The sequence below is a fragment of the Phaethon lepturus genome, unplaced genomic scaffold (assembly GCF_000687285.1).
Source record: "Phaethon lepturus isolate BGI_N335 unplaced genomic scaffold, ASM68728v1 scaffold17488, whole genome shotgun sequence".
NCBI lineage: Eukaryota > Metazoa > Chordata > Aves > Phaethontiformes > Phaethontidae > Phaethon > Phaethon lepturus.
Genome location: NW_010559905.1, coordinates 78,395 through 104,252, shown reverse-complemented (window position 1 = coordinate 104,252; position 25,858 = coordinate 78,395). Strand labels below are relative to the sequence as shown.

General features: G+C 44.7%; 2 protein-coding genes across 4 annotated transcripts in view; one reads left to right on the top strand and one right to left on the bottom strand.

Moving 5' to 3' along the window:
* FLT1 (fms-related tyrosine kinase 1) overlaps positions 1–19,525 on the top strand; it is a gene marked incomplete at its 5' end in the record, with an annotated part of 55,892 nt that extends 36,367 nt beyond the window's left edge. The window contains 13 exons of the mRNA XM_010293532.1: positions 569–673; positions 3,750–3,863; positions 4,627–4,715; positions 6,582–6,741; positions 7,160–7,257; positions 7,795–7,917; positions 9,052–9,163; positions 10,785–10,884; positions 12,459–12,564; positions 12,656–12,786; positions 13,187–13,271; positions 14,107–14,198; positions 19,321–19,525. Of these exons, the coding sequence (XP_010291834.1) occupies positions 569–673; positions 3,750–3,863; positions 4,627–4,715; positions 6,582–6,741; positions 7,160–7,257; positions 7,795–7,917; positions 9,052–9,163; positions 10,785–10,884; positions 12,459–12,564; positions 12,656–12,786; positions 13,187–13,271; positions 14,107–14,198; positions 19,321–19,525 (1,520 nt within the window). The remainder of the gene's footprint in view (positions 1–568; positions 674–3,749; positions 3,864–4,626; positions 4,716–6,581; positions 6,742–7,159; positions 7,258–7,794; positions 7,918–9,051; positions 9,164–10,784; positions 10,885–12,458; positions 12,565–12,655; positions 12,787–13,186; positions 13,272–14,106; positions 14,199–19,320) is intronic.
* A 3,353-nt stretch (positions 19,526–22,878) lies between these two features.
* PAN3 (PAN3 poly(A) specific ribonuclease subunit) overlaps positions 22,879–25,858 on the bottom strand; it is a 68,979-nt gene continuing 65,999 nt past the window's right edge. For 2 of the 3 annotated variants that reach the window (XM_010293529.1, XM_010293530.1), the window contains exon 18: positions 22,881–25,816. In XM_010293529.1, the coding sequence (XP_010291831.1) occupies positions 25,676–25,816 (141 nt within the window). In that variant the 3' untranslated portion in view covers positions 22,881–25,675. Of the gene's footprint in view, positions 25,817–25,858 lie in introns of all 3 variants that reach the window. The other variant, XM_010293528.1, reaches the window with a different exon arrangement.

Below are 25,858 nucleotides of genomic sequence, written 5' to 3'. Positions count from 1 at the left end.
AAGAGCGTCAGGGGGTTGTCCATGTACTCCAGGGGCTGCGATGAGAAGTTGCTGCCGCCTCCCTGGAATGAAGAGACTTCTAAGGCACCTTGTTCAAGAAGGGAGAATTTAATTTGTAAAAATGACCAAAGTCTGTGGCAAGCTGCATCTCGGTGTGTGTGCGGGTTTAGGTGGAGGCCCTCCGTTGTTGTGGACATACGTAGCAGCCTGCTGCACGGTGCAGTGTGCTCAGGGAAAAGAGGAGCAAACCTTTCTCTGGCAGAGCTGGACTAAAAAAAATGGGTCAGTAGCCAGAGTACCTCCATTGAGTGGCTGCATTCATTTAGGATCATTTTAAATCATATCACTTATTTCCTCTGATGACTCTGTCTTCTGGTTTGTCTGCTTACTCTTAAAAAAAAAAAACACCAACAAACAACCCCACAAAACCTCCAAAACACCTATATGTTGGAAATACACGTGGGACCCATTGTAAAGCACATTTTTTCAATTCATTATCTATTAAGCCATTTGCTGACAAGATTTTTTTTTTACCAGAATGTATCTCTCCATTTTATTTTCGTTACAGGAAAGTCTCTTGGACACGGAGCTTTTGGAAAGGTGGTACAAGCATCTGCTTTTGGAATTAAGAAATCACCAACATGCAGAATAGTTGCTGTGAAAATGCTGAAAGGTATCTTGCTACAAAGCTGGGCTGGAAAAAATGCCTTATATAGTGTCCCATTTTTAATATGATTCTGTCGAAAGCAAGTGTGTGTGGTGTTGCAGTGGTTTGTGGTTTTCCCCCCCCCCCCCCCCCCCAAATAACTCTCTGAAGCCTCCAAAATATGTACACCAAATTTCAGGTCCACAGTAAAAATGGTGGTAAATTGTCACACGATATAGGAGAAAGTTTCAGGTACAATGAGAACCTGATTGCCTAATTTTTTTTTTAAATCTGATTCCACTGCTCCAAATGCCAGAAAGAATGAGTCACTTTTGCAGGATCAGAAGGGACAGTTAGATTTCCTGCACACCCCACGTTGTAACGATATGCTAGACTGACCCTGTACTGAACATCGTAAATGAAATTTAGCTGAAGCATAAGGCATCCACCTTGATATGAAGATATTTGGATGGAAGCCATAGTATTTTCCTTGGTCATTAGTTCCAATGATTAATCACCTCGTTAAAAACAGGTGCCTTATGTCTAATTTGCATCTGTCTGACTTTTGTTTCTCATTCTAACCTTCTCCATTAGATTACATAATGATTTTTCTTCATGAAGGTCCTTTTATTAAGCTAAACAGCTTGAGCTGTTTAAATCTCGGACTTGTTGTACAGGTGTGTCCTCTCTGAACCGTCTGCAGCCTCATCACACGGTGCTTAGGGTGCTGACACCCAGGCTGTGTAATGGATTTGCCAACGCTCTTCATACACCAGCGCTCTTCCCAAAGTAAAATCATCTCCCAGCTTTTTCATTGGAGCAGAAAGGACGAAGACCCTCATCAATTTGAAGAGGGTGCTTGGGAAGTTAGCAGGCGGGATGATATTGAGTCATAGCCTGCAGCAGCCGTGGCTGAATTCCCAAACACAGAGTCCTAGTGGTATCCCTTCCTATGCACTTAGCTTTTCCTTGTTTATATATCTGAGGATCATTATCAGGTTTTATTTTTTTGCATTGCCCTGGAAGCTTATGCTGCATTGCTTATCTGTCTTAATCCTTGAATCCTTTTCAGTGTCACCCTCTGCCAGGACACATTCCCTGTTCTGCCAGTAAGACTTGGATCCCTGATGCTCTCAGTTGGCTCTGTTCAGGCATAGTTTGACTCCGTCCCTCTTATCCCGGTGGCTCCTAGCTTCACAGCTGCTTACTTGCTTATCAGTTATCAGGAGATCTGTACATGTTACTTCCAGCCCTTGGAGGGGCACGTACGATACTCTCAGACCTACGGTCTGTCCCTGTAACACTCAACCTGAAATAGCTTCTATTTCTTGCCAGCAATGACCTGGCAGCTGTACTCCGTGTAGGATGTGCTCTCTTGACACTGTACTCAACCCGCTTGTTCTGCGATATAATGTCAAATGCTTTCCCAGGGGATGGTACGTGCTACTGCGATATCCAGGATCATCCCCAAGGAGGAAATTTGCAGCTGAGAGGGTTGCAAACCTTTCTCCTCTCCCTTCTTCCAGAAGCACAGAAATACCCTGTTGGCCAACACCAAATGAACAACTACCCTGCAGCAAGCATGTCTGGAAAATGGGACGAAACAAAAACTTTGGTCCCTGTCCAGACCTTCTGCAGCAGTAGGCCAATAGCCATCTGTGTCACTGGTTTCAGTGGATGACCTGTCACCTGGGTCACCGCTTGACCCCTGGTTGACTGAGCTGTTTTGCCAACATGCAGCTATATGTGCTGGCAGAGTGGTCTGCCAGATTCAACATTTCTTTATGTACATCAGGAGGCTTCTTGTGCCAGCCAGCACCATCAAGGTAGCAGGGGTTGCTCCTGGAATAGATGGGAGTAAAGAGCAGCTACAAGAAGTCTTCATGATGGGATTCAGGCATGTGTGTGCAGTATAGATGCTTGTATCTGAATTCATCACTCAAATTCCCGTTATTGTCGGTGGTGAGAAACAACAGTTAATCCCATCCTAAGGCAGATCCCTGCACATGGTGAGTTGAGCGCTTGTTTAGCTCTGCTGACTATGAAGAGAACCCGTGGTTCTCGTGTCCTCACTAGATTATCCAGTAACTTTGCAGTCATTCATGGGCTTTGTCCCCACAGTATTCCCATGAGGTGGAGGGAAAGTGTCATCACCTATACAGTTGAATAGTGGGTCATCAGGTAGATGACAAGTTTTGTGTGGGGCCACCAAGAAAATCTGTTTCCATGCAGATGTTGAAACCAAGCCCTTTAAGATCTAGCTCTAGGTTCTTTCCACTGGACTGAACTATTCTTACTCTTGGTGTCACTAAACTGAAAAAGTCCTTTTGGGTCAAAACCAAAGTAATATGTTTTTTCTTGTTTGCTTACCCAAACAAATTTCTGCAGAAAAAAATTTCTTGGAGGTAATTAAGAGTTTCACTCAACACTAAATAGAATCTTTTGGGTTTAGTTGTGGGATTTCTTATATCATTACTATTACTATGATTATTAATATTGATCGTAACCAATAAGGGTGAGGTGCAGTCACCCAACTTTAACCATTTAAAATTTGCTCCCCTGGTCTCTCTTAATACTCTAGGCTTCCTCTATAATGAACAGAACCAAACAATCATCACCAAAGAGTGGTTCATCTCTTTCCTACACAGATGGCTAAAGCTGATGGCTGCATCAGCCTCTGGAAATGCTTTGCCTTTGCCACTGACTCCTTGATACATTGATTAGTTCAGGCTAGTACATAACCCTTAGGCAGCTGAAGTTAGATCAGCTGAAACCTACTGTAGATAGAGTTAATTATAATCTTCAAATCCCTTTTTATTTGTTCTTTCATTTTTTGGCTGAAACGACAAAACTATTCATGTGAAAAAAAATTCTCTCCGTTCTAAAAATAACAGTCTACTGGGAGGAAGTTGAGTGCCTAACTCTTTTTATGGGTTTTATTGCGAGTAAGAGGATACTGAGTGGGGAGGAATAGACAATGAACATCAACACATGAAGTGTATCCAGTAATAGAGGTTATTTCAGTGGAAAGTCATGAGAAGTGGTAAAGCTCAGCAGGACCAATTCTTTGACGTTTCACGTTGGCTTTATTTTGCATTTACAGAAGGGGCCACAGCAAGTGAGTACAAAGCACTGATGACTGAGCTGAAAATCCTGATCCACATTGGTCATCATCTCAATATTGTGAATTTGTTGGGAGCTTGCACGAAAAATGGAGGTAAAAAAATCTGCACTGCACTGAAAATGGGTTTGGATCACCTCCCAGTAACAGCACAGTCAGTTGGCTGTGTTTTTTTTCATCCAGTGGTTAAGTTATTAACTTGAAGTATTTGAGGTTGTCCTGTGGTTGGTGAAAAAAAAGAAGAAGAAAAAAAGAGATTTTTAGTCATTTAATGAAGTGATTAAACATTTTCTCTACTTAAACTCTCTTTTAGTATTAACTTGAGAAGTGTGAATTTAAGACCATGCCACTTTTTGTCCTTTATCTCAATCCACTGCTCAAGCTCAAATTAAACATGATCTGGAAAGGCTGGGAACAGGGATATCGGCTGTTGGCCCTAAACAATGAATCACAAGGCAACTGTTGTAAAATCCTTCACGATATTCCACTAAGAAAATCAAAGGGCCAGTGTCAGCAATTGTTTGTTTTAAATATGTCACCTATTTAATTCAACAAGTGTGTGTGGGCTGCGGCATTCCAGCCTGAATGCAGACTGCCCAAAGAGGAAATGGAGGGTTCCTCAGGAGCCAGGTTCATGACCAGCTTTCGAAAATTAAGCCCTTCCCTAATTTCCAGAAACAGTGTTGTTTTGCTAACATGTCCAGTGTCCTCCAGGCAGCCTTCTACTTCATTAGGACATGTTGTTAGTTATTCTGGGCTCAAGTTATATCTACGGGCATGAAAGACTCTTCTTCTTCTCAGAACTGACAACCCCTTGTATTGCTTTACGCTGCTCAAAATGCACTTTCCTTTTGCTCAGGGCCTCTGATGGTTATTGTTGAATACTGCAAGTATGGGAATTTATCAAACTACCTGAAGAGCAAGAGGAATTTTTTCTGCCCCAACAAGGTGAGGAGGCAGATGCCTCTGGTAGGATTCATCTTAATGTAAGATAACCTAAAGTAAGTGCCGGTAATGTAGATGTCAGCCTCTGAGCTAGTCTCCCTTGACTCTCTTCTACCAAAGGAGAGAAACTGCTTTTGGGTGCAGTTCACCTGACCTGTTTTAATGTTTAATGTTTGGTGTGGGATGTGCTGTGCTCATTTGTCCCCCCTGACAGAAGGAGGAGAACCACCTTGCTCGATTACTTACAGCAAGGAGGCTGCTGTGAGTAATTCAGATGGAGCCATCTACAGCAAGAGGAAGTGAATCCTATCCAAAGTGTCCCCACATGCTCTCACCCCACTGCTGACGAACCCATTCCTGGTGAGCTTGGGGTCACTTCAGAGGCTGGTGTCAGCGAAGCCAAAGGAAGCGGTTTTGCCCACTGATTTCAGTACCGCTGGGAACAGAACTGAGATAATGCCCTTTAAAGCTCATGTTCCAAGACATCCTAATGTTCAGAGATTTGCAAGTAATCTTCTTATTGTGTGAGGAGAAGGGGTATCAAGAGGAAAAGAGATTAGAGTCTTGTCCTTAGATCCCACAGCCCTCTGGATCAAATCCACAGCATATTTCTTGTTACAAACTTGAACTCAAATGTGCCAACTATATCCTGCTTGTGCACTTTCAGCAAAATCCCCCAAAGGATTAAGAGCTCTGAAGTGGGGTTTAGGAGCCTGGACCCAGAACGGCAGTCCTCAAAATGCCTGCTCAGCTGTGCCAAAAGCTCAGCAGCACCTCAGGGTTCTTTCAGAAGGGGTCTGCGGGAGGGCATGCTCAAGAGGATCCCCCCCTCCAAAGGGCTTTGGCTGAGCCTCTGTTCCCAAGGCCATCCATGTTGAACTCTGCATGAAACACAGCAGCTACCTCCTCCAACACGCGGTTGTTGGTGTAGGAGGCTCAGCAGGGAGCATGGCCATGTGGGTCCACCCTCGGGGGAGCTGCTCACATCCCCCCAGTGAGGAGCCTGCCCGGACTCGGTTCGCCAGCACCCCTGGGAAGGGTGCCCAGGAAGGAGGGAGGGAGGAAGGGAGCCCAACTCTACACCAGAGCGTGAAGGAGAGCAACACGGTCACAGGGCAAGAGGAAAGAGGATAGAGGGCAAGAGCATGGCCAGGTGGTGAGGCTGCTCTCTGGGGAAGCATTTTCCAAACGGCATTGCATGTGTTCCATTAAACCGTCATTGACCACAACATGAAAGCATTGGATAAAGGCATTGGGCAAGAGAGGCAGTCGTTTCCAAAAGCAGCTGTATTTCAAACACAAAGTGCCCTTGCTCCTCATTGGAAGGTCTTACAGCCTTGTGACAAGCACTGTGCAGGGACACAGAGGCAGTTGCCTTAAGCAGCCTGGGACAAAAAGCTGACACTTTATTTTGAGAGGGTTGGGACACCTGCACTGTGGGCACATCCTTCTCAACTCATCCCACTATGCTCCTTCTCTGGCTACCGGAGAGAAATAGGCCTTTTCAGATCTCTCATTTCAGTCTGAGGTCAGCCACAGCCCAGTGGATGTGTCCATCCATGGACACTGCAAGTCCTTACCACATCAGAGGTAGCCCACCACCAGAGTTGCCCCAAAACTGTGTGCTGGTGCTCCCAAGCCGCATTGTTTTTGCCCTCTGGGGACAGCAACCTTGGTGGAGCACAGCTCTGCCACCAATCCCTGCCTGCTGTGGTAGCACTGGACTCCCGCACCCATGGGAGACGTGACCGCACATGCCACAGACCAGCATTTTCTCCTGACGGAAAGGCGACAGAAGTCTGACTCGGTTCCTCTCCCACCCCCTCCGTCGCTCTAACGTAGCACCTCTTCTCCTCTGTTTGTTTGAAGGACTCCTCTCTGCAAGGAGAGCCAATGAAAGAGAAAAAGGATATTGAGCCAGTGGAAAGCAAAAAACAAAGGCTGGCCAGTGTCACCAGCAGCGAGAGCTTCGCAAGCTCTGGGTTCCAGGAAGATAAAAATCTGAGTGATGTGGAGGAGGACGAGGAGGGTAGGTATTAATTCCTTCCTGTCCCTACACGGTCTGTGATATTTTTACAACATACTGTGCATCCCTGAAATTTTTTTCCTCATTTATCACCCTAATAAACATCCGTGGGAGACGCTTACAGGGTCATGTCCAGAGGGTAGAAGATTTAAAAAAAGATTATTTCCAGGGTTACTAAATCTGACAGGAAAATGTGTGATTGTTTCTGTTGACTGCTCCTTATCTTTGGGGAAAACACAGCAGTGTCCAAAGCGTGGGGTATAAAGCAAGCATTATTTTTGTTTCTCGTGACAGTGGGTTGACCTTCAAATACTACTGTATGAAGACTGAATTTATGGGAGTAATAGGGCCAGTAAGAGGTGGGGGGAATAACTGCCTTGTGAGCAATCTTTGTAACAAACTGTGTTTTCCACCTTTTCAGATGCTGATGAGCTCTGCAAGTTGCCCCTCACTATGGAAGACCTGATCTCTTACAGCTTTCAGGTGGCCAGAGGCATGGAGTTTCTCTCCTCCAGAAAGGTGAGTTTTGCACTGGGGATTTTTCCCTGTAGAAGGATGGGATTCAGAGGTGAAATCACGTCTATGTTTTAGTGACACCTTCCTTGGGAGAGCTCCCAAAGGAAGAGATGTTTTCCTCTTGGCGTTATAAATACAACGGTGTGTTTATCCAAGTCTCCATAGTCCATAAACACAGGATCATGGCTGAAGGCAGTGGGTCAAGCTCATTCATTCAGGGAAGATCTTTTGGGTGTGGTGGGTTTTTTTTCCCTTCATTTCAACATATATTAGGTAGGGAGCTTCAAATGAATCAGCGTTTTCCCCGCAAATGTCAAGGGACTTAAAAATTTATCACTTTCCGGACTTGAGAATTAATTTTTTTTTAAAGAACTGCCACTGTTTGCAGTAACTTCATGTACACTATAGTCGACTCCCTTAAAAAATTATTAAATTGTTCTCTCAATAATTATAATTTAAAAAAGGATCTGGGAGACAGTCAGGAAATTTGTGGGCAGGATTAAGGAAATGCAGTTTGATTGTGAAACTGTTTTATTATAGTGCATTCATCGTGACCTGGCAGCCAGAAACATCCTTTTATCTGAGAACAATGTCGTGAAGATCTGTGATTTTGGCCTTGCAAGAGACATTTATAAGAATCCTGATTATGTGAGAAAAGGCGATGTAAGTCAAGATGCTGTCTATTTACCCAAATATTTATAACATATCATTTCAAACCGTCCACCAAAATGTTCTGTGGACGTTCACATTTCCTGAACTTAAAAGAGCTTGAAAGCTGTCACGGTTTTTATGTGAAGATGGGCTACGCAGATGTGTGGTAGATCTGAAAAGCATTTCTATCTTCAAGCATAAGGTTTGGACATGCTAACTGTTTCACAGTTCTGCCCTGTTCATACTTTACATGTTTTTTAGATGTTTGTTTCTTGGCTGGCTCTGCGGCATAACCCACTTAGTAAACTTCCTTCAAGGAAGCCAGTCCCTCCTAAACAAGGTGCATGTCCCCTGGTGCGCACATGCCAGGGCCAAGCACTGCTCATGGTGCCTTGAGCCACCGAGCTGGACTCACCGCCTCCAACACCTACTCTTTATAGTTTGCTTCTGCTGTAAATAGCAGGCAGTAAGCTCCCTGGCAGGCCTGCCATGAACATTGGGTCAGCAAACTGCCTGTGCCCACTGATGCCATGGGAATTTGGTATGGGCGTTGGGGTCATGCGGAGAGTCTCCTCCTGGAGGTCTCACCCACCTGTCAGTTATTCCCTCATCCATAAATAGCTTTCAAGACCTTCATCACTACATATTAGCTGTGAAGTGTTACCTGCCTAACTTGAGTACTGCTCAGGAGGCACTAAGAGGCTGCAGTCAGAGGACTTCAAGGGTTGCTGACACACTCTGGCAATTCAGGCTCTGAAAATTTCCCGGAGAAGATCTCTGACACCGTCACAGAATGATTTGCCCTTGAATGTTGAGTGTTCTCCTCTGTTTCTAGGATGCTGGCAAGAGACTTCTGTTCTTGCGTATCCCCACATCCCCGTAAAGAAAAGCCTTGGTCACTGTGGTCACAGGGTACCAGTCTCTGGCGTTTTGTGCCACACATGTTTTAAAAACAGCCTTTTACTCTGACAATTTGTTAAGAAAGTGTCTGAATGAGTGTGGGTTTATCTTGACTGCCTGTAAGGAAATCTCACAGGTTCCCATTTGAATGGGAATTATTTACATAACAATATATAGTTGATTCATCTACGATTAAATTCTTCTAGGCTTTGAAAATAATAGTCAGGTTTGTCCCTTTTACTCCAGGCTCGACTTCCTCTCAAGTGGATGGCTCCAGAATCCATATTTGATAAAATCTACAACACAAAAAGCGACGTGTGGTCCTATGGGGTCTTGCTGTGGGAGATATTTTCCTTGGGTATGTTAACTCTGCACCCCGGGAGTTGGACTCGGCGGTGGGGACTTCAGCCTGGGGAAAAACATCCATTACCTTCAACGAGCTTTTGCCAGGTCTTTAATAAGGAAAGACCTAAATCAGGCAGAGGTGGGATGTGTGGGTAGAGGAGAGAATTGTGTGTATCACGCCCCTGTGAAATGGAAATTTTGGTGCTTGTGAGGGAACTGGAAGCTGACTTGCCAGACTGAAAGCCTTAGCGGGTAGCACAGCTGCCTGAGAACTTTGCCACCTATTTCTGCCCAGGGCAAAACCTAAGCTTCCCTCTTTTCCCTGTAGAAACCCCTGGTAGAGATGCAGAGCAGCACGGCCGGAGCAGTCACGGTGCTTTATCTGACGGCACAAACCAGGAAAATCGAGCACATTTTAAAGTGTTTTTATTAAATGTGGAACCCTGGGGGGTAACACGGAGCTGTGGGCCTGGGTTGGCAGCTGCCAGGGACCGAGGCATCGCTTCCTGCACCACAGATAACGTTCAAGACACCAAGTACCACGGGCTGGGTGGTCCCTCAAAAGCTTCTTACTCCTCTTGTGGGAGCAAGAGAGCTGAAAACACACAGACGTCTTTGCATGTCTCGGATTGTGTCACCCCAATTTCCAGCCGGGTGGTCGCCCCAGCCCAGGAGGGACCCAGCACCCCCCCCAGTCAGGCTGGTGGACACAGCAGGCAACCAAGCATCCACACAGATGCCGCAGGATGAACTAGAGCATGCAATCCAAAATTAAAACCCAGTGAAGTTCTTTTTTCCCCTTTCTTTCACGTGGAAAAGGCAGGATACAAGATATACACTGAGCAGGAACAACAATGACCATCAGAATAGAAGAATCTTAATTGGTTTCAACATAGAGGCTGACAAAAGAGGCGAACAGCAGAGGAAACAATACTATACAATTCTCAGGACAATCAATCATTTATTAGTTTAAATACGTGTTGTTGGTCAGCCTGCCAACTCTTGTGATTTTATGGTCAGCCCCATAATACCTGCTATTTTTTTCTTAAAGCCCCAGCTCCTAGAACCTGGCGACTGTGACTCTGAGAGGTGTTTTGTTTTGTTTTGTTTTCTTTTGTTTTCCCTTTTCCCGATGTTTTCCTATCTACAGAAAAAAAGACCAACAGCACAATCGGGCTGCATCTTAAAATCTCTGAAACTAGAGAAATAATGCAAATTTAGCGTGATCTGATTTAAAAACATGATTTTATTATTTTCAATGTGGTTTTGAGCATTTGGGGTTTCTTAATACTCTGCTTACTAGAATTCGTGGTGGTCCAAACCATAGAGAGATCAAACTTGTCTGTTCCTGAGGGATTATTTTCAAGTCAAATTCATGTTTATTTTTTGCGTTCAGGCCAGGTAAGCACCACCAATAGTGCCGGGTTTGACCCTGCACCCCATCAAGGACCGGGGCTTGGAGCACCGTCAGCAGCAGTTCCCTGCCTGTGCCTGTGGACACCCCCGGGCTCCCAGCTCTGCAGGCAGATGCTGCACACCCCAAGTGTTTGGGGGGCCATGCGTAGGGCCAAGGCTAGGCCACGGGTACCCAGCTCAGGGGATGTGTGACCCTGTTCTCCCAATGTGGTCCCCAGGTGCCTCTCCTTACCCCGGAGTCCAAATAGATGAAGATTTCTGCAGCAGACTAAAAGAAGGCACAAGAATGCGAGCCCCGGAGCAAGCGACCGAGGAGATGTAAGATGCCTTTCTGTACTTGCCTTGTGTACGCTGCCCTCCTGGGCTGCCTTGCAAATGACGTACGAGTCTCCACACAAAGTACCCCCTGCCAACATAAGGACAAACAACCTGATGCTGCCTCATATCTTCTTGCTGTCATCAGCGTCTTCTTGCCCCACCTTGGCCCCCTGGCCCTCCCGTGGGGTAGGAGAGGGTGAGGCGGGACGTGGACCCGTGCCCGGGGCACCAACCGGGCTGGGCTCCCAGGGGAGCTGAGCGAGCAGCCCAGAGGAGGAAGGTCATTCATTCCTCTCCAGGTTTCGTATTTACTGACATGCACACAGATAAGTGCTGGAGGAATGCGACATTATTAACGTTGTCTTGACTTAGGAAGCGACAGCGGAGGCTTCCTTGCAAACACTTGGGTGACGAGGGTCCCCTCTTTCCCAGAGATGGTGTCTGATGGCAGAGGAAGGTGACAGGGACCCACAGCCTCCCAGTCCATAGAATCATAGAATCTTTGGGTTGGAAGGGACCTTTAAAGGTCATCTAGTCCAACTGCCCAGCAATGAGCAGGGACATCTTCCACCAGATCAGGTTGCTCAGAGTCCCGTCCAGCCTGACCTTGAGTGTTTCCAGGGATGGGGCATCTACAACTTCTCTGGACAACCTGTGGCAGTGGTTCACCACCCTCATTCTGAAAATGTCACTTGTGGGGTGTGTCTGAGCCCTTCCACCACAATGTTGGCTGTCACTCCCACATTCCCTGCCTTCAGGTGCAGCCTCCAGCTGCTGCTGCATGGCCAACATATTTTTGGAGGCCTGGTGGGGTCCAAGTGAGATTCTGAGTTTGCAGCCCCTCTCCCCTGGGAGCGGAACAGAGTGCCCTGACCAGGGAGGCACCTGCAGCACGCCAGACACACACCCCATAGCACAAATCATTCAGGAGCATGAACATATTCAGGGTATTTTACCTCTGAAGGCAAAATCAAGAACGTGTAGGTGTCTTTGGTGCCTTTTCGAGTGCTACGTCATTACTCTAAATAGCAACACTTACCAAAAAATAGTCCTGGAAGAAGAAAAAGGATGCGAGCCAGCCATGCTTATCTGGGAGTATTACCCATTGGCTAATTTTATTATCCTAGTGACAGTAGATAAGAGCTTTTTTTTCTCTCTTCCACATATTTTATTGCAGGAAGGAAAGCTCGACTCAACCAATACGAGGAAGTGACACATTCATATAAGTCATCTTAGGATGGCTTAACTTAAACATTGCCAGTTAATAGATGTTTAATACAAAGGTTTAATGCTTAATTAGGAATAAAAAAAGAAAGTATGACCATCTGGATAAATTATTCTTTTGAAGTGGTCTTGCCGGTGTCTTGCAGGAAGAAGATTTTTTTTATTTTTTTGTGGAAAGTTTACTCTTTTACTTTTAGTAAGAGGCCTCAGTGGTGTTGGAGAGCATCTTTGTAAAGTCAAGTGGCCTTGGGAGTTAAGTCTATTGGTGACAACCTGTCAGAGACTGGGCTGCCGTGGATCAAACTGAGCTGTAACCACACCACGTACTCTTTTTGCTTTTGTCCTCACAGCTACCAAATCATGCTGGACTGCTGGCGAAGCAATCCCAACGACAGACCAAGGTTCTCTGAGCTGGTGAAAAAGCTGGGTGACCTGCTGCAAGCAAACGTCCAGCAGGTACTAGTCATGACCGTGTGCTGTCACCGAGGCAGGGGCGACCGGCCACCCAGGTCCAGGAATAACGCTTTGATTTCTTATGTGCGTTTAGGAAGGTAAAGACTATATACCCCTCAGTACCATATTTACAACGGAAAGTGGGTTTCCTCCTGCATCTAGTCCTTTGTGCAATGAAAATTTTTCTGTTACAAGCTCAAGTTGTGGAAGCACTGAAAACATCAGGTGAGATAAGCAAAACTAAGACTGGGTTTGTTTGTTGGGTATTGCAGCTTGCCGCATAGCCTGGTTTGGACCTAGGTGGGAGAAAACACGCAGGGACACCCCACACGGCCTGAGTGTCCCACCAGCCAGGATCCTCTTGGGCTGGGATGGCCCATCGGGGTGTCCCTGTCCAGGGGGACCATCAGGTCACCGGGCTCGGGTGCTGTAAGAGGGGCAACTGTGTGCGCCCCAGGGCTGGGGAGTGATGTTTGGCTGGGGTCTGGGTTTACGCAAGTCCCTTTTGTGTAAACTACCTCAATGACATTTAGGCAACTGCTTAAAGAAACAGAAATACCCAGCACTTCCTGCTTACACACCTCACACTCTCACCAAAAAATGTCCTCCTTTTCTTGTTGAACAGATACATAAACACTTTCAAAATAAAACCACCCCAGCGCATAAAGACATTTGAGGAGCTTCCCATCAAGGAAACGCTTGTATTTAATGTAAGTTAAAGTGATTCTTGGGCCAAATGGTACACCATTTCTTTCTTTCTGTTTGTGACAATTTGTAGAAAGAGAATCAAGAAGGAGTTTTACTGCTTTGTCAGCTCTACCGATAAGAGGTGCAAAATGCTTGCAGCATGGCGTTATCCCACTGTCCTACGAATGGGGGACAGCAGATCCTTGCTGACCATGCCATGGGCTGCAAGCACTCCTTCCCTCATGAGAAATGGCCGGTGCCAGTAGGCTGGCAAGCTACACTTGTGAGAAGCCCATCTGAGTCCCACTGGTGCGGGAGAGCCACTTAAAACCCCTTGGATTCTTGTCTTCATCTGAATAGTAGTGTATAAATGAGAATTGTGGGTCACGTTTCCATCAGAGGTCCCTGGTATGAACAAGTCCTGTTATCAGGGAGACCAGATGGGGAAATGTCTACTAACAGGGCACACATACTGTCCTGGTGGGGGTGGGCATGGGTGAGAGGTTGGGGGAAGCTTTCAGTGAAGAGGTGGGAGGTGGGAAAGGCGCGGTGATGCTCTCCAGGCTGAACTAGCGGCTGGCCAGGACCTCACCTTGTGCACAGACACTTTTAACACTCTCTATCTGCATTAAGAGCATCTGTCTGGTGTATCCCAAAGCTGGGACAGTTTGGAAAGGCACCATTAAATACCTGTGCTCTGCGGCACCCCCAGCAGCACGGAGCATCTGTCTCCTAGAGCTCTCTGACTTATAAACGACCAAACTGATGCGGAAAATGGGACTGAAGAGTGAGGACATTGTAAAAGTAGCTTTCTACAATTAACACCTAATAGGGTTGTGTCTTTCTTTTTTCTTCAAGGATTATCAAGCAGACAGTGGGATGGTGCTGGCTCCAGAAGAACTGAAACGCTTCACATGGACAGGCAGCAAGCAGAAACGGACACTCTTTGGGTCTGTATTTTATGTTCCCTCCTTCACGTTTTAGAGCGCAAAGGAGGATTCAAGGTCCTTGTGCTTAATCAAGCCTAACAAAAGGGGCTGAGGTGTCCCCAGCCTCTGCAAACACTCTTGCTGAGGTGTGTCCTGCTCAGTCAGTACTCAGTCAGCTCCCACACCTAACCCTCCATACGCCTTCGAGGAAACAAATAATGCTCAACTCCTTTGATGCGTATTGCCATTATGATTTATTAGCACCCCACCCATCAACCCGATTCTCAACTTAATGCCAGGCTGGACAGGTGGGTGCCAGAAGGCACTAAGCCGAGGCAGAGGTAGGTAAATGTAGGTAACGAGCCCTGGGCAGGAGGGGGAGGAGGAATGTGCGGCTGTGAAGGATTTGCAGTTGTTTCTTCAAGTCCCCAAGGGCACCTCAGCTGGAACAAGGCTCCCTGCGCTTGTTTTTGCCCTTCTTTTCCATGACTCAGCTAAGCACGGCCCATTTAACACCCACGGGCTCAGGATGCTAAAGTGGCAACTTTACAATAGATGGATGTGAGGGCCTCACTTCTCTTCCTGCCTTTAAGCACTTTAATATATTGGCCACCTTCCTCCGCCTAATTCCTGACAGCTGCCCAAGCAGGGAACCAGGGGTGATCTAAGAAATGCATTGCACTGACATGAACCCTCTGGAAATGGGAAACGTTTATTTTCTCAATGCTGGCGGTGTCTCAGTTCCCAGCCCCTGCAAAGCTGGCAGCGTCCGCGGCTGGTTTCGGCTCACTGCCCTCAGCCAGCCCGGGGACCGCCCAGACCCAACCCATCGCTCATCTTGCGCTGGCAGGAGGTCAAGGCCATCCCGCCATCCCGCCTGTGTCGAACTTGTCAGCGACTTGCAGCTGGGCAGGCTGGGAGGTGTAGTATTGTCTCGATGAACAATTGGAGCTGGCTGGAACGTGCAGGCAAGGCAGAGAGGGCTCGCTTCAAGAAATGTTCCACTGACTAAGAGGGCGTTGGTTAAACACACAGAAATACGTGTACGAGAGCATGCACGCTCACACGGCCAAAATGCACGGCGAGCGGGGTAAACGTGCTGCTGGCAGGAGTCAGCGTGGCAAAGCCGGGGTGATTCAAGCCACTCCAGACAAGTGCCGGGAAACCCTTTCTCCTGCCCCCATTTCAGAAAAGAGGCCTGTGAGCAATTTTATGGTACTTTGATTGTATTGAGATAGTTTTCCGTACTCTCTTTTGAGGAGCCAGGTATGACAGAGGTTGGAATCCGTGTGGATATTAGAGGGCTCCAAAGGATGCAATGTTTCCTAGAAGTGGTTTAACCCATTTTTAATTTTGTGCAAATGTGACATATCTGAAGGCTGCTGTCAGCCGCAGAAACAACATGGCAACCTACCCAAATGACATATATGAAATGCCTTTTTCTTTGCACGGCACGGAATACACTGAACGTGCCCCAAGCATCCCTCCGGAACTGCATTTTCAGCTGCATAAGGAAAAGGAATGGTTGGATGGGAAAAAAATTTGAACTCAACTGTGGCTGCTAGAATGTAAATCCTCAGGGAAACAGAGCAGTTGGCTGAGAAGATACAAGGTCATCTGGCCTGCAAGCTAAACAAGTGGTACTGTAGCGTTATGCCAAAAAGCAGTCGTGTATGTGAATGCATGCAGTGACCCTTTAGTCGGCACACGTCCCTAAGGGAGGTAGCTTCTTAGCTAAGCATCCTTTACTTAGGCTGGATTGGAGCAGTAAATAAATACCCTGAAAGCAGCAGTAGAAAGGTGGAGTCTGGAAGGGTTTGACACAAGGAAGCTGATCTAACCAGGGGTATAGTCCTGCTTCTCCCCTTGCACCTCAAGCATCCTGCTCTGTGGTCCTGCGCCCTCCCCTGTGCTGACGCTTCTGCTTGGCTTGCCTGGCAGGGAGCTGGTTCAGGTGGCCGGATTGCCAGAAGAACGGCCCCAGAACAGGTGCTGAGCGAGCAGAAGCAGCTCACCGTCAAGGCAGCTGGTTGCCAGCACCAGGATGAGGAAGGGGTCTCCTCCCTCTTAGCAGCGTCTTATATCACCTCCACCGCTCCCAGAGCACGTACCGTCACGCTGTAAACCTCACCACTGCAGTTGAGGACACAGATGCAGACAAATGCACTGGCACGGGGCCACGTCCTGAGCCGAGGCTGAGGGTGCTGAGGGGCCGTGCCCGCGCCGGCAGGCTGGGGCACCGGGCTCCCGCATCTCCCTGCTGCCTGGGGCAGAATGATTGAGCTCGGTGTGGTTTTTTCCTCAGTTCCATCTGAAATCACACGCGAGCCAGCCAGGTGGGGTGATGCTTTCAGAGCAGCACAAGGCTGCGTGCGTGCCCTGGAGCGTGGCGTTAGAGGATTCGGGCTTGGCGGGGCCACCTCTGCCATGACAGCACTGAAGGACTACGTAGGGGGGAAGGAGCCAAACCTGGCGCATCCCACCTGTCCCCAGAAGTACAGCCAGGGCTTGTTTCAGGGGACGCCAATCAGCTGACTCCAAGAGAGAGCCATTGCATGTGCTGGTGCTTACTCAGCGTGACCAACCCAAGAGCTAGGCCCGGGGGAAAGCAGAGAGGGGAGCCAGCTTACCTGAAGTGCAGAGGTACCCCATTCCCTGGGAGAGTCCCCTCCTCTTGGGCTTCCGCTCCTTGGAGGGCGAAGCACCAACAAAGCTCACCCTTGGCTTCGCTACAGGAAACAAGCACCGCTCTGAACCCTGGTGAGCCTCAGGTGGTGGCCGGGAGCACAACAACAGAAATGACTGCTACATGGCTTGAACTTGCTATTGCCATTGAGTCAAGAACAAGTGACACTGTGAACAGCATAAAGAGAGATAATTCTTTCCCAACATGAGGCCTTGGGTAACGGGATCCCAATGGAAAGGTTTGGGTGCAGAGAAAGAACAACCTTCTGAGCTCTGCTCCTTTACAGGCGGAAAGGATCCCAACTGCAACTCTTTTCTAGCTTTTCGGTATCGGTGAAAAAGCCCAACCCAAGTAAGCCAAAATCCTCGGGCTGGAGCAAACCCTTCAGTCAAAGCAAATTGCTAAGCCAGAAAACCAGTGAGAACTCCACCACTTGTGAGCTGGAACAAACATCTCAAGAGCCGTAGTCAGCCTCTAACCTCACTCTGTTCTTGAATCTGTCAGGAAAGCAGCAGCCATTTCCTCTGACAAATGATCCCAATTAAAACACAACTAGACACAGTTTCTAATTTACATTCCTAGAGTGGAAAGAAGATAATTCACTAGAGACTAGAGAAGCTTTTTACTGACTGTATGCTCAGTCTCAAAATGAAGCCTGACTATGGATGCCAAAACCCTGTAGGCTCCCTCAAAAGCTGGGAGTGTATGCCCAGGTACTGCAGCGCACTCCAGGCAAGATCAATCGATGCAGCTCTACTGGTATAAAGGTTTATTAATTAAAGTAGAAGCCAAGTCTAGCTCACAAGAAAATTCTCAGGATGCAAAAAGCCTGATGATGAATGAAAGGATCAAAGCATGATGTTTTTAAGGCTCATAACTTTGCACGTACACTCCACTTTTGCCTGCCCACTGCTCCCTAAGACTCACAATTACAATGTATTAAGCCCATCACAAAAAGTCCACTGAGTCTGTGACTAACCTTGTCACAGTTACGGAATTTATCCCAAGGCAATTAGTTCTCCATCTGCCAACAGATGCAATATAAAAATATGGGATGCATCTGCAATCCTCATTGGGAGGGCTCCTCCTCATGAACTCCATCCATCTACAAATGTAATGGGATGGTCTTCTTGGGAGGACCCTCCAATTTCCTCCAGGAGGACACAAGACAGAGACCACACTCCTTAAAGAGCACACAGGCTTGTGAGTTAAAGATTCAAGAAACTGTGAAATCTGAGGGAAACTGTTACTCCTCCATTTCTTAATCAGGAAAGGCCTTATGCTACCAGTTCTGTGCTTCACTTAAAGATCTAACAGTGCAAATTAAAATGAAAAGCAAAACCATGGGCTCCAAAAACATCAACAGATGTTCTGACTGTCTTCTCTGGAATTCAAGACCAGGGCTGCCAATGTTCCTGACCTTATAAATGGAGAGGGGCAGAGTGTCTATGAACTTATAAAAATACTGGGGAGGGAATCTAATTTTAGGCACCGCAGTCCAACATATGTTTGCATTAAGATTTCACGTTTAATCAATGATGGAAAATGCTCTGGCTTGTCCTTTGTCTACAGATAAGCCTTTGGTATGTAAGTTAAGTTCAACAGTGTGAAAATTCTCTTTGCCTTAACTTTCTTCATTATTGAAAGAGCCCTTTTAAGCACTGCACCCTCTGAATACAGGTGAAAGTGCTGCAAGGGGATCAGCGTCTTAGAGAGTGGCTCAGCTGAGAAGACATTAAACCTCTCTTGTAAAGGGCATCTTAGAAAAGGCAGCCTACAGGGTAACTGGTCCTTTGTGGAACAGGAAAACTCTAATTCTAATGCTGCTGAGAGAAGACTAAGAGAGGAGATACCCAGACCTTGTGCCCTTCCTCACAAACATCATCTGTTTATCTTAAAAATTCATACCAGCATTAGCCTTGGGAACACCTATACTAGTAGCTTTCTGCTTTTGCCTCAAGGCTTGAGACCTTTCATTACTACTCTCCTGCTCAAAAAAAACCCCAACAGTTCCCTTAGGAAGAACATTTAAGTGTGGGGACTCTGTGGGGACCCACAGCCCAGCAGCAGCACAGATGCCAGAAGCTCCACGCTACTTTGCCCTGCAATGAAGTTTCACTCCCAAGCACCTGCCACAAATGAGCAATTAGAGCTTAGGCTGAGCAATCAAGTACCTACTCCCCTGTAAGCACCATGACTCCAATACTTAAAATGAACACAAGCCCCTTAATAGTGAGTCACAGCATCTCTGTTCAGAAGGGGGACTCGAGTGGGACACAGGAGAGCTCTTTCAGTCCTCTATTCCACCCTCCCGTTGAGCAATCCCATCTGCATCAATGCCGTACCCATCATCTGAGAATAAACAAAGCTGCTTTTTGTGATGTGGCTTTGCTCAAGTCATTAAAACAAAAGCCTGTACACATTAAATATGCTAACAGTGACGCTGCTCTGTTACAGGGTGAAAGGTGCCAGCAGGAGCAAGGAGTCAGTGCTTTCTGGAATAACCAAGCCAAGAAGCTTCTGCAGTTTCAGTTGTGACCAGCTCAGTGACTCCAAGCGAAGATACACGTACGGTAACGTGGTGCTGGAGAAAATGAGAGCGTGCCATTCTCCCCCTCCTGACTACAACTCTGTGGTCCTTTATTCCCAGCCACCTCTTTAAGTAATTCTAGGCCAAGATTTAAATACACATTTAATCCAAAAAGGTTCTTCTGAAACACTGTCAGTTTAAAAACATTGACCCAAATGATTTTAATTATCCTAAAATTTAAAAAGATATCACTGGCTTAATCTCAGTGATCTGCTTTTCTACAGACTGCAGCAAGCATATAAAAATATAGCAAAATACTAATGCTTAGGCCTTGACTTGCCCAAGTGCTGAACACAACAGCTGCCGCTAAAATTGCCCAGTGCTTCTGAAAACCTGGATGGTCATCATTACAGAGAAAACCAGTTTGCTGTTTGGTCCCTGGCAGCAGGATGGTATTTCATGCTCTAGTCAGCCGGTCTCTGCGCGGACTCGGGTGCAGCACCGGTGTCCTGGTCGGGAGAGGCAGCTGGCAGCCCGCGGGAGCCCGCGTCAGGCACTGGGGAATTTGCACCCTATAGCTGGGGCCTGCGTAGTGCTGGAAAATAAAGGATCCTTCAAAAAGAGAGAGAAGAAACAGACGATGCTCTGAGAAACTTGAGAAAAGGCTAAAGCTCCAAGGGGAGCTGGGGACGGGGCATTACACGGCGCTCTGCTTCAGGTAGCAAACGTGGTAAGGAGTCTTGCAAAGCAAGAATTTCAAATTTGTGTTACAAAACACAATTGGCAAGGAGAGAGGAGAAGTAAGATCAGAGCCAGGGCTGCAACAGCAGGGAATAGAGATCAATTTGGTTTGGATAAGCCTGCTGAAATCAAGTAAATATTCTTGAAGTTTTGCACTTTGCCAATATGCCAACACACACACACACACACACACTGGAACCAAACCGCAAGCTAGATATGTTAAAGCCAAGCTCTGTCCACGAAACCTCGTGGACGTTCTAACACTGCACTGATATTTTATTTATGGGAATCTGTCTGAAAAGACAGGATGGCTACTAAACTGCATATACTTTAAATTAATTGATTACTAAAGAGTTTGAAGAGACTAGTTAGACATGACAAGACAATCTCCTTGGAAAGTTAGGGCAGCTTTTCTATGAAGACAGTTGAATTTCCAGGTTAGTTACCAGTATATATGTACAGAAATAAAAAGGTATCATTCACTTGCAACAGACTTCTGTATAGCCTCTCACAAAGGGCATGAATGTTCTTTGCTCGAGGAACCTAAGGATGCACCATCCCCTTTCACCTTTGAATGCAATATTAAAGTGAGAGTTGGCCATTTAACACAGTAGTGCTGACGTCTTCCACATCAACACCTACTGCCCAATCTCAGACTCCTCGTGGTCCACTATAAAGATATATTAACTAAAATGCTACATATATTATGGTTCTGACCTCTTAAAACTCAGCTTAGGAGCTATGACTTTAACCCACTAACAGACTTAAAGGCAAATGAACTTTTGCATACTTAAAAAGAAAAATGTTCTTGGATATTCAAGTAAAAGAAACACATACTGCTACTTCTAAGCTAAGTATCAGTCCTAGGTCTTCCTGGGCAAGAGATCATCAGTTTTAAGTATCTATTGCGCTGTCTCTTGCTGGTAAAATATATTTGATCTTGGTCAAAACAAAAGGAGATTTAAGAACTGCTTCTTAATGCCCATTGAGCAAAGATAGTTATGGGATGATGCATCTCAAAGGAAATGTTTGCACAGTGTAAATATATAAATATGCTTTTTGTGCATAAATATTTAAGAAAAACGGACTTCAAAGATTACTTTTATATGAACCCTCTAAGTTTTTTCAGATGTGAATAACTCCTATTTTGTCTAGCATTTTCTGTCTTCATATAATGTATTTGATTGCTAAATTCATATAATAAAGTCTGCTTTTGAAAGAATCTGCAGAGTTCTGCCAAACAAGTTAATCCAGTGTCAGAGACTGCTGCAGCAGATGATTCAGCTGGTAAACAAACCATCCCATGGGCCAGTTTTGTAAGCAAAGGAGAATATGGAATAATTGCACAGAAGATACTTCTCACACAGCAAAGCCGATACAGTGATGGACACTTGTGCTGCTCCCTGTGTGAGTGACATCCTCTAGATTCAGCATATCTAAGAAGTGCTTATTGCTGTCTAGAGGCAAAAATGCAACTCTGTCTCTGGGAGAGGTAAGGTTTCATGGTGGGAGAAGACAAAGCAGCCCAGTGACAAACTTCCACTCAACAAAAAACAAACATGTAGACGTGGCCCTTCAGGATGTGTCTAGTGGGCATGGTGGCGTTGGGTTGATGGTTGGACTTGATGATCTTATAGGTCTTTTCTAACCTTAATGATTCTATGATGCTATTCTAACTGCCCCCCACGCCCCGTTACTTCTGTAGCTAGAAGACCTGGTACAGATGAAAGGACGTCAAACAGAGCTAAGGTGTCTGGTATTCTGAACCAACTGGCACATAAGTTAGCACCTTAGGCCTGGTAGATGCTTCCTCTTCTTCAGAGAATCTCCACATCCCCACCCATCCCTCAGAAGCTGGGGATGTAGCCTCCACAGAGAAGTCCAGTTGAGTGTTCTCTGCTATACAGCATTTTATAATCTGAGGGGATCTCCAAGCCACCCTGCAGACAAACTACATGCAAGGCTGGAAGGCAGCGGAGGTGAAACTATCTGGTGGGGAAAGAACATTAACAGGATCACCTACTGCCACAGGAGTTGTGGAGCTGTTGCTGCACATTACTAAGAAGGAAACTGGAGACCAGATCAGTACATCAATCAAGCTTACTGCAGCTTATATAATTGAATTTCTAAAGCAATGCAGTTTAAGGGATAATAACTCCCTTATTATAATAATGTTAAATGTATGCAGGGAGTATTGACAATTTCGCATGTATTGCACAAAATTTCACGTTACATAAGCATGGTCAGGATTGGATGGGTATAGGAGATTTTAACCCAGCAGTAAATCATCTCATCTTTGCTGGTTAACAATACACAAAAAGAATTCTGGGAAATGAAGCTGTCATGAATCCACATGCAAATTCCCAGATAAATTAATATACTTTGTTATTGGGCAAAAAAGCTCAATAAACATGAAAGTAAGGGTACTTTAACAGAGTTTTCAAATTCAGGGCTTCGGTAGTAAAGTAGACGTGATCCAAGAAAAGCAGATAGGACTTGACTTGGGAGTTAAGGAAATTGTGTTAGTACAATTCTAGTCAACAACATCTGTAAGTTTTAGGACATCTGATACACTACAAGTGGCAAGCAAACACACTTTGTGACTCATGATTGTTTAAACTCTGCATTGCACACAGAGCGAATACAAAAGAAATACTATAGAATGAAATACAACTCCAGCACCAAAGTTGAAAAGCCCTGTATCCAACTCAGAAGTTAACATTGTCAAAACAAGGCCACATTATTTCTGGTATTCTTTATTAAAAATACTGCTGTACACATGAAGAATGAAAACAGGATTAAAGATGAGTAACACATATTGGGATCATGACATTAGAACTTAACATACTGGTGCTTTTTAGGGGAAGCACTTGACACCTGAATTACTGAAACAAGGGCAAATCAAAAATACATAGGTACCCTCAACAAAATATTTACAATATAGTAAATACAGCAACAGAATTTAAAACTGGTACAAAATTAAAAATGACCAACATCAGATGATTTCAAAGGTTGTCCCTTCTGTGCTTTTAGCTGTAAAAAATAGGAAGGTCAGAATTAAATTTCCCATCTGGGAGGGCACATCCTGGTGGCTCTTTTTAAACAGATACACAGTTCTTCCTATGAATGGATCAAACTACAACTTTAGGACAACCTTTTAAATGGAATTAAGATGGGGTAGAAGGGCTCTCCCCAAAAAAACACCCAAGCTGAACTTCAGACTGTTCAAATCATTCCCAAATACGGACCAAATGAAATAAATAGAAAACAAAGCTCAACTTTTTTTTTATTTTATGTATTACCTGACACCAAATATTTTCTGGCTGACATTATGTATGAAAACTTATTAGCTGTCTACCTTTTTATTTTTAAACCAAGTCCTGAGGTTACTAGGGGCTGAAGCAAACTGACATTATGCAAATACACACAGGTTTGCAATTTAGACATGTCTTGCAGAGGGTGGTTTGCTGGTCTAAAAAGGATGAGAATTCAAGCCCTATTTTACCCCTGCCTTACACTTTCACAAAATATTGGTCCACAAATTAAATTTTCAAAGGTTCCCAAACCCCACAACTGAACCGATGATCCCCTTTCATTTTCAAAGAAAACAATACTGGAAAAAACCTCAGCCCGCTTATAAATTAAGCATTTCATATTTCTTCTAGAATACAAGTACTTCTTTTTTGTACAAAAGAATTACAATATGATTTGTCAAAAAACATATAAAAGACAGCTGCTCTTCCTCAAATACATGAGCTAATGATAAAAGACTGTTTTGCATGTTCACTTCTCAAAGTTCCTGTTCCTTTTATATTAAAAAGAACATTCTGGCAACTGTTATCGTTTGAATATTAAACATTATGTTCCTTTTAAAATTCATTCGATCAAATGCAATAATAATCGATTTTTAAACTCAACAACTGATGCTACCTATGTGGATTCAACCACATTATCTAAAATGTGTAAAGCATGTCCCTAGTCTTCAAAGCTTTCGATGTGAAGAGAGTTGCTTTTTTCTTGATGCAAGTCTCAAGGCGGAGAATCATTTTAAAGCTTATAAAAGTGGACAGAGAAATATTAAAAACTTCTCTGAAAACTACAAATATTGAGAATTATTAAAATTGATGTCAGTAACATCAGTTGCAAGTGCTTAGAGTCTGTCCTGACCTTTTGAGTTTCCACATTTTCTTCATGGTGAGCACCCAGTGCTATTAAAACATTCAGTGCTGGGAAAGGATAGATACAGTCTTCACTACTGCTTTAAGAAAGGAAATTCCTACATATTTGGCAGTCTTCAGTATCAAAGTGTAGGTGTTTAACTAGAAATCCCATGAATACCCAAGTTTGGAGACAACTGCATGTCCAAATATTAGAAAGGTAATTGAGGAGGAAAATTCCAGACTTTTGAAACTGAATTACTTCAGGAATATTCATGTGTTGAGTATTATCAAAAGTAATATTACTTTGGGCTAAGCAGTGACTGCAAAGGCACAGCAGATCATTATCCCTCCAGATTCAGGCTGTAAAACTTGAAAAGCTCTTGATGCCAGACAACTGCTGTGTTAAGTTAATCTTCTTTTAACAGTGTCTTTGTATCTGTATCCAGTGTAGCGTACCATAATAAAGCTGTGGTTCAAAGAACAGAACTTTATACAAAAATTATACTGTAAATAACCTAAAGTAATACACTCCTGAAACTTCAGGCATTTAAACAATTTCTTTAAAAAAAACTATTAAAAAAATTGCATAAATGTAAATGCAGGAAAACGTACAAACAGTTTTTAAAAGGCGCTGGTTGTGTTTAGAGCAAGTTTGATATGCTCCTTAAATTATAGATGTTTCCCATGTTGCTATTTTCGTCACTTCGCTTAGACAAAGTTTAAATCAAATGACAGGGGACTTGCTTTCCTTTTTTGTCAATTCACCGACAATTCACTTGACTGGTTTGAAAAAGTTTCATCTGCTCATGTTTCCTTTTTGAGCTAACAGTGGGTGGCATACAGAGCTTGCATACAACACACTTTTACAGAGGTTACGAACTAAACGGTCATTAATAGAACACAATTTCTATTAAATTATTTACCTGGTCCTTTATGCTATTCTGGGTGCAAATAATATCAAAAATGAATAAATTTTGCTATATCCTCAGTGACAAAAATGTATCCCAGAAATGTCCTTGCAAAGAGTTTCCCTTAAGTATACAATGTGGCAAAACTTCAGAGATCAGAAAAGTCTTAAAAAAATTAAAATTAGTGCATATACAAGTGGAAAAAATAAAAGCAGGAACATCATGCACCTGATGTGTTCCTTAATCTAAAATAAATTCTTCACAGATAAAGCCTCCAATGGCAGCCTTAGCTCTAGGATAAGTGAAACATTCTTCCCTTCAAGTAACAGTGTACCTGACTGAAGTGCAAGCAGCTTTGCTCATCTCCTGTTTGTTTCCCAAATGTGAAATGAGATGACAACAACAATTCAGCTGTAGTGCAATTTGCTATTGGTTAAGTTCCTCAGCAATGTCCTGCATGCTTTCAGCAAATACTACAACTGACCATTTGCGGCTGCAATCAGTTCTTGAAAAGTATTTTCAAAGCAGCGTTTTAAATCGCTGTAAGTTACCACAAGTACACTCTTCTCATCTCTGGAAATGAGGCTTATTTTTTCTGGCACACCAGCATCTAACTGTAACAAGAATGCAAAAGATAAAATAAAAGAAGTGTGAAA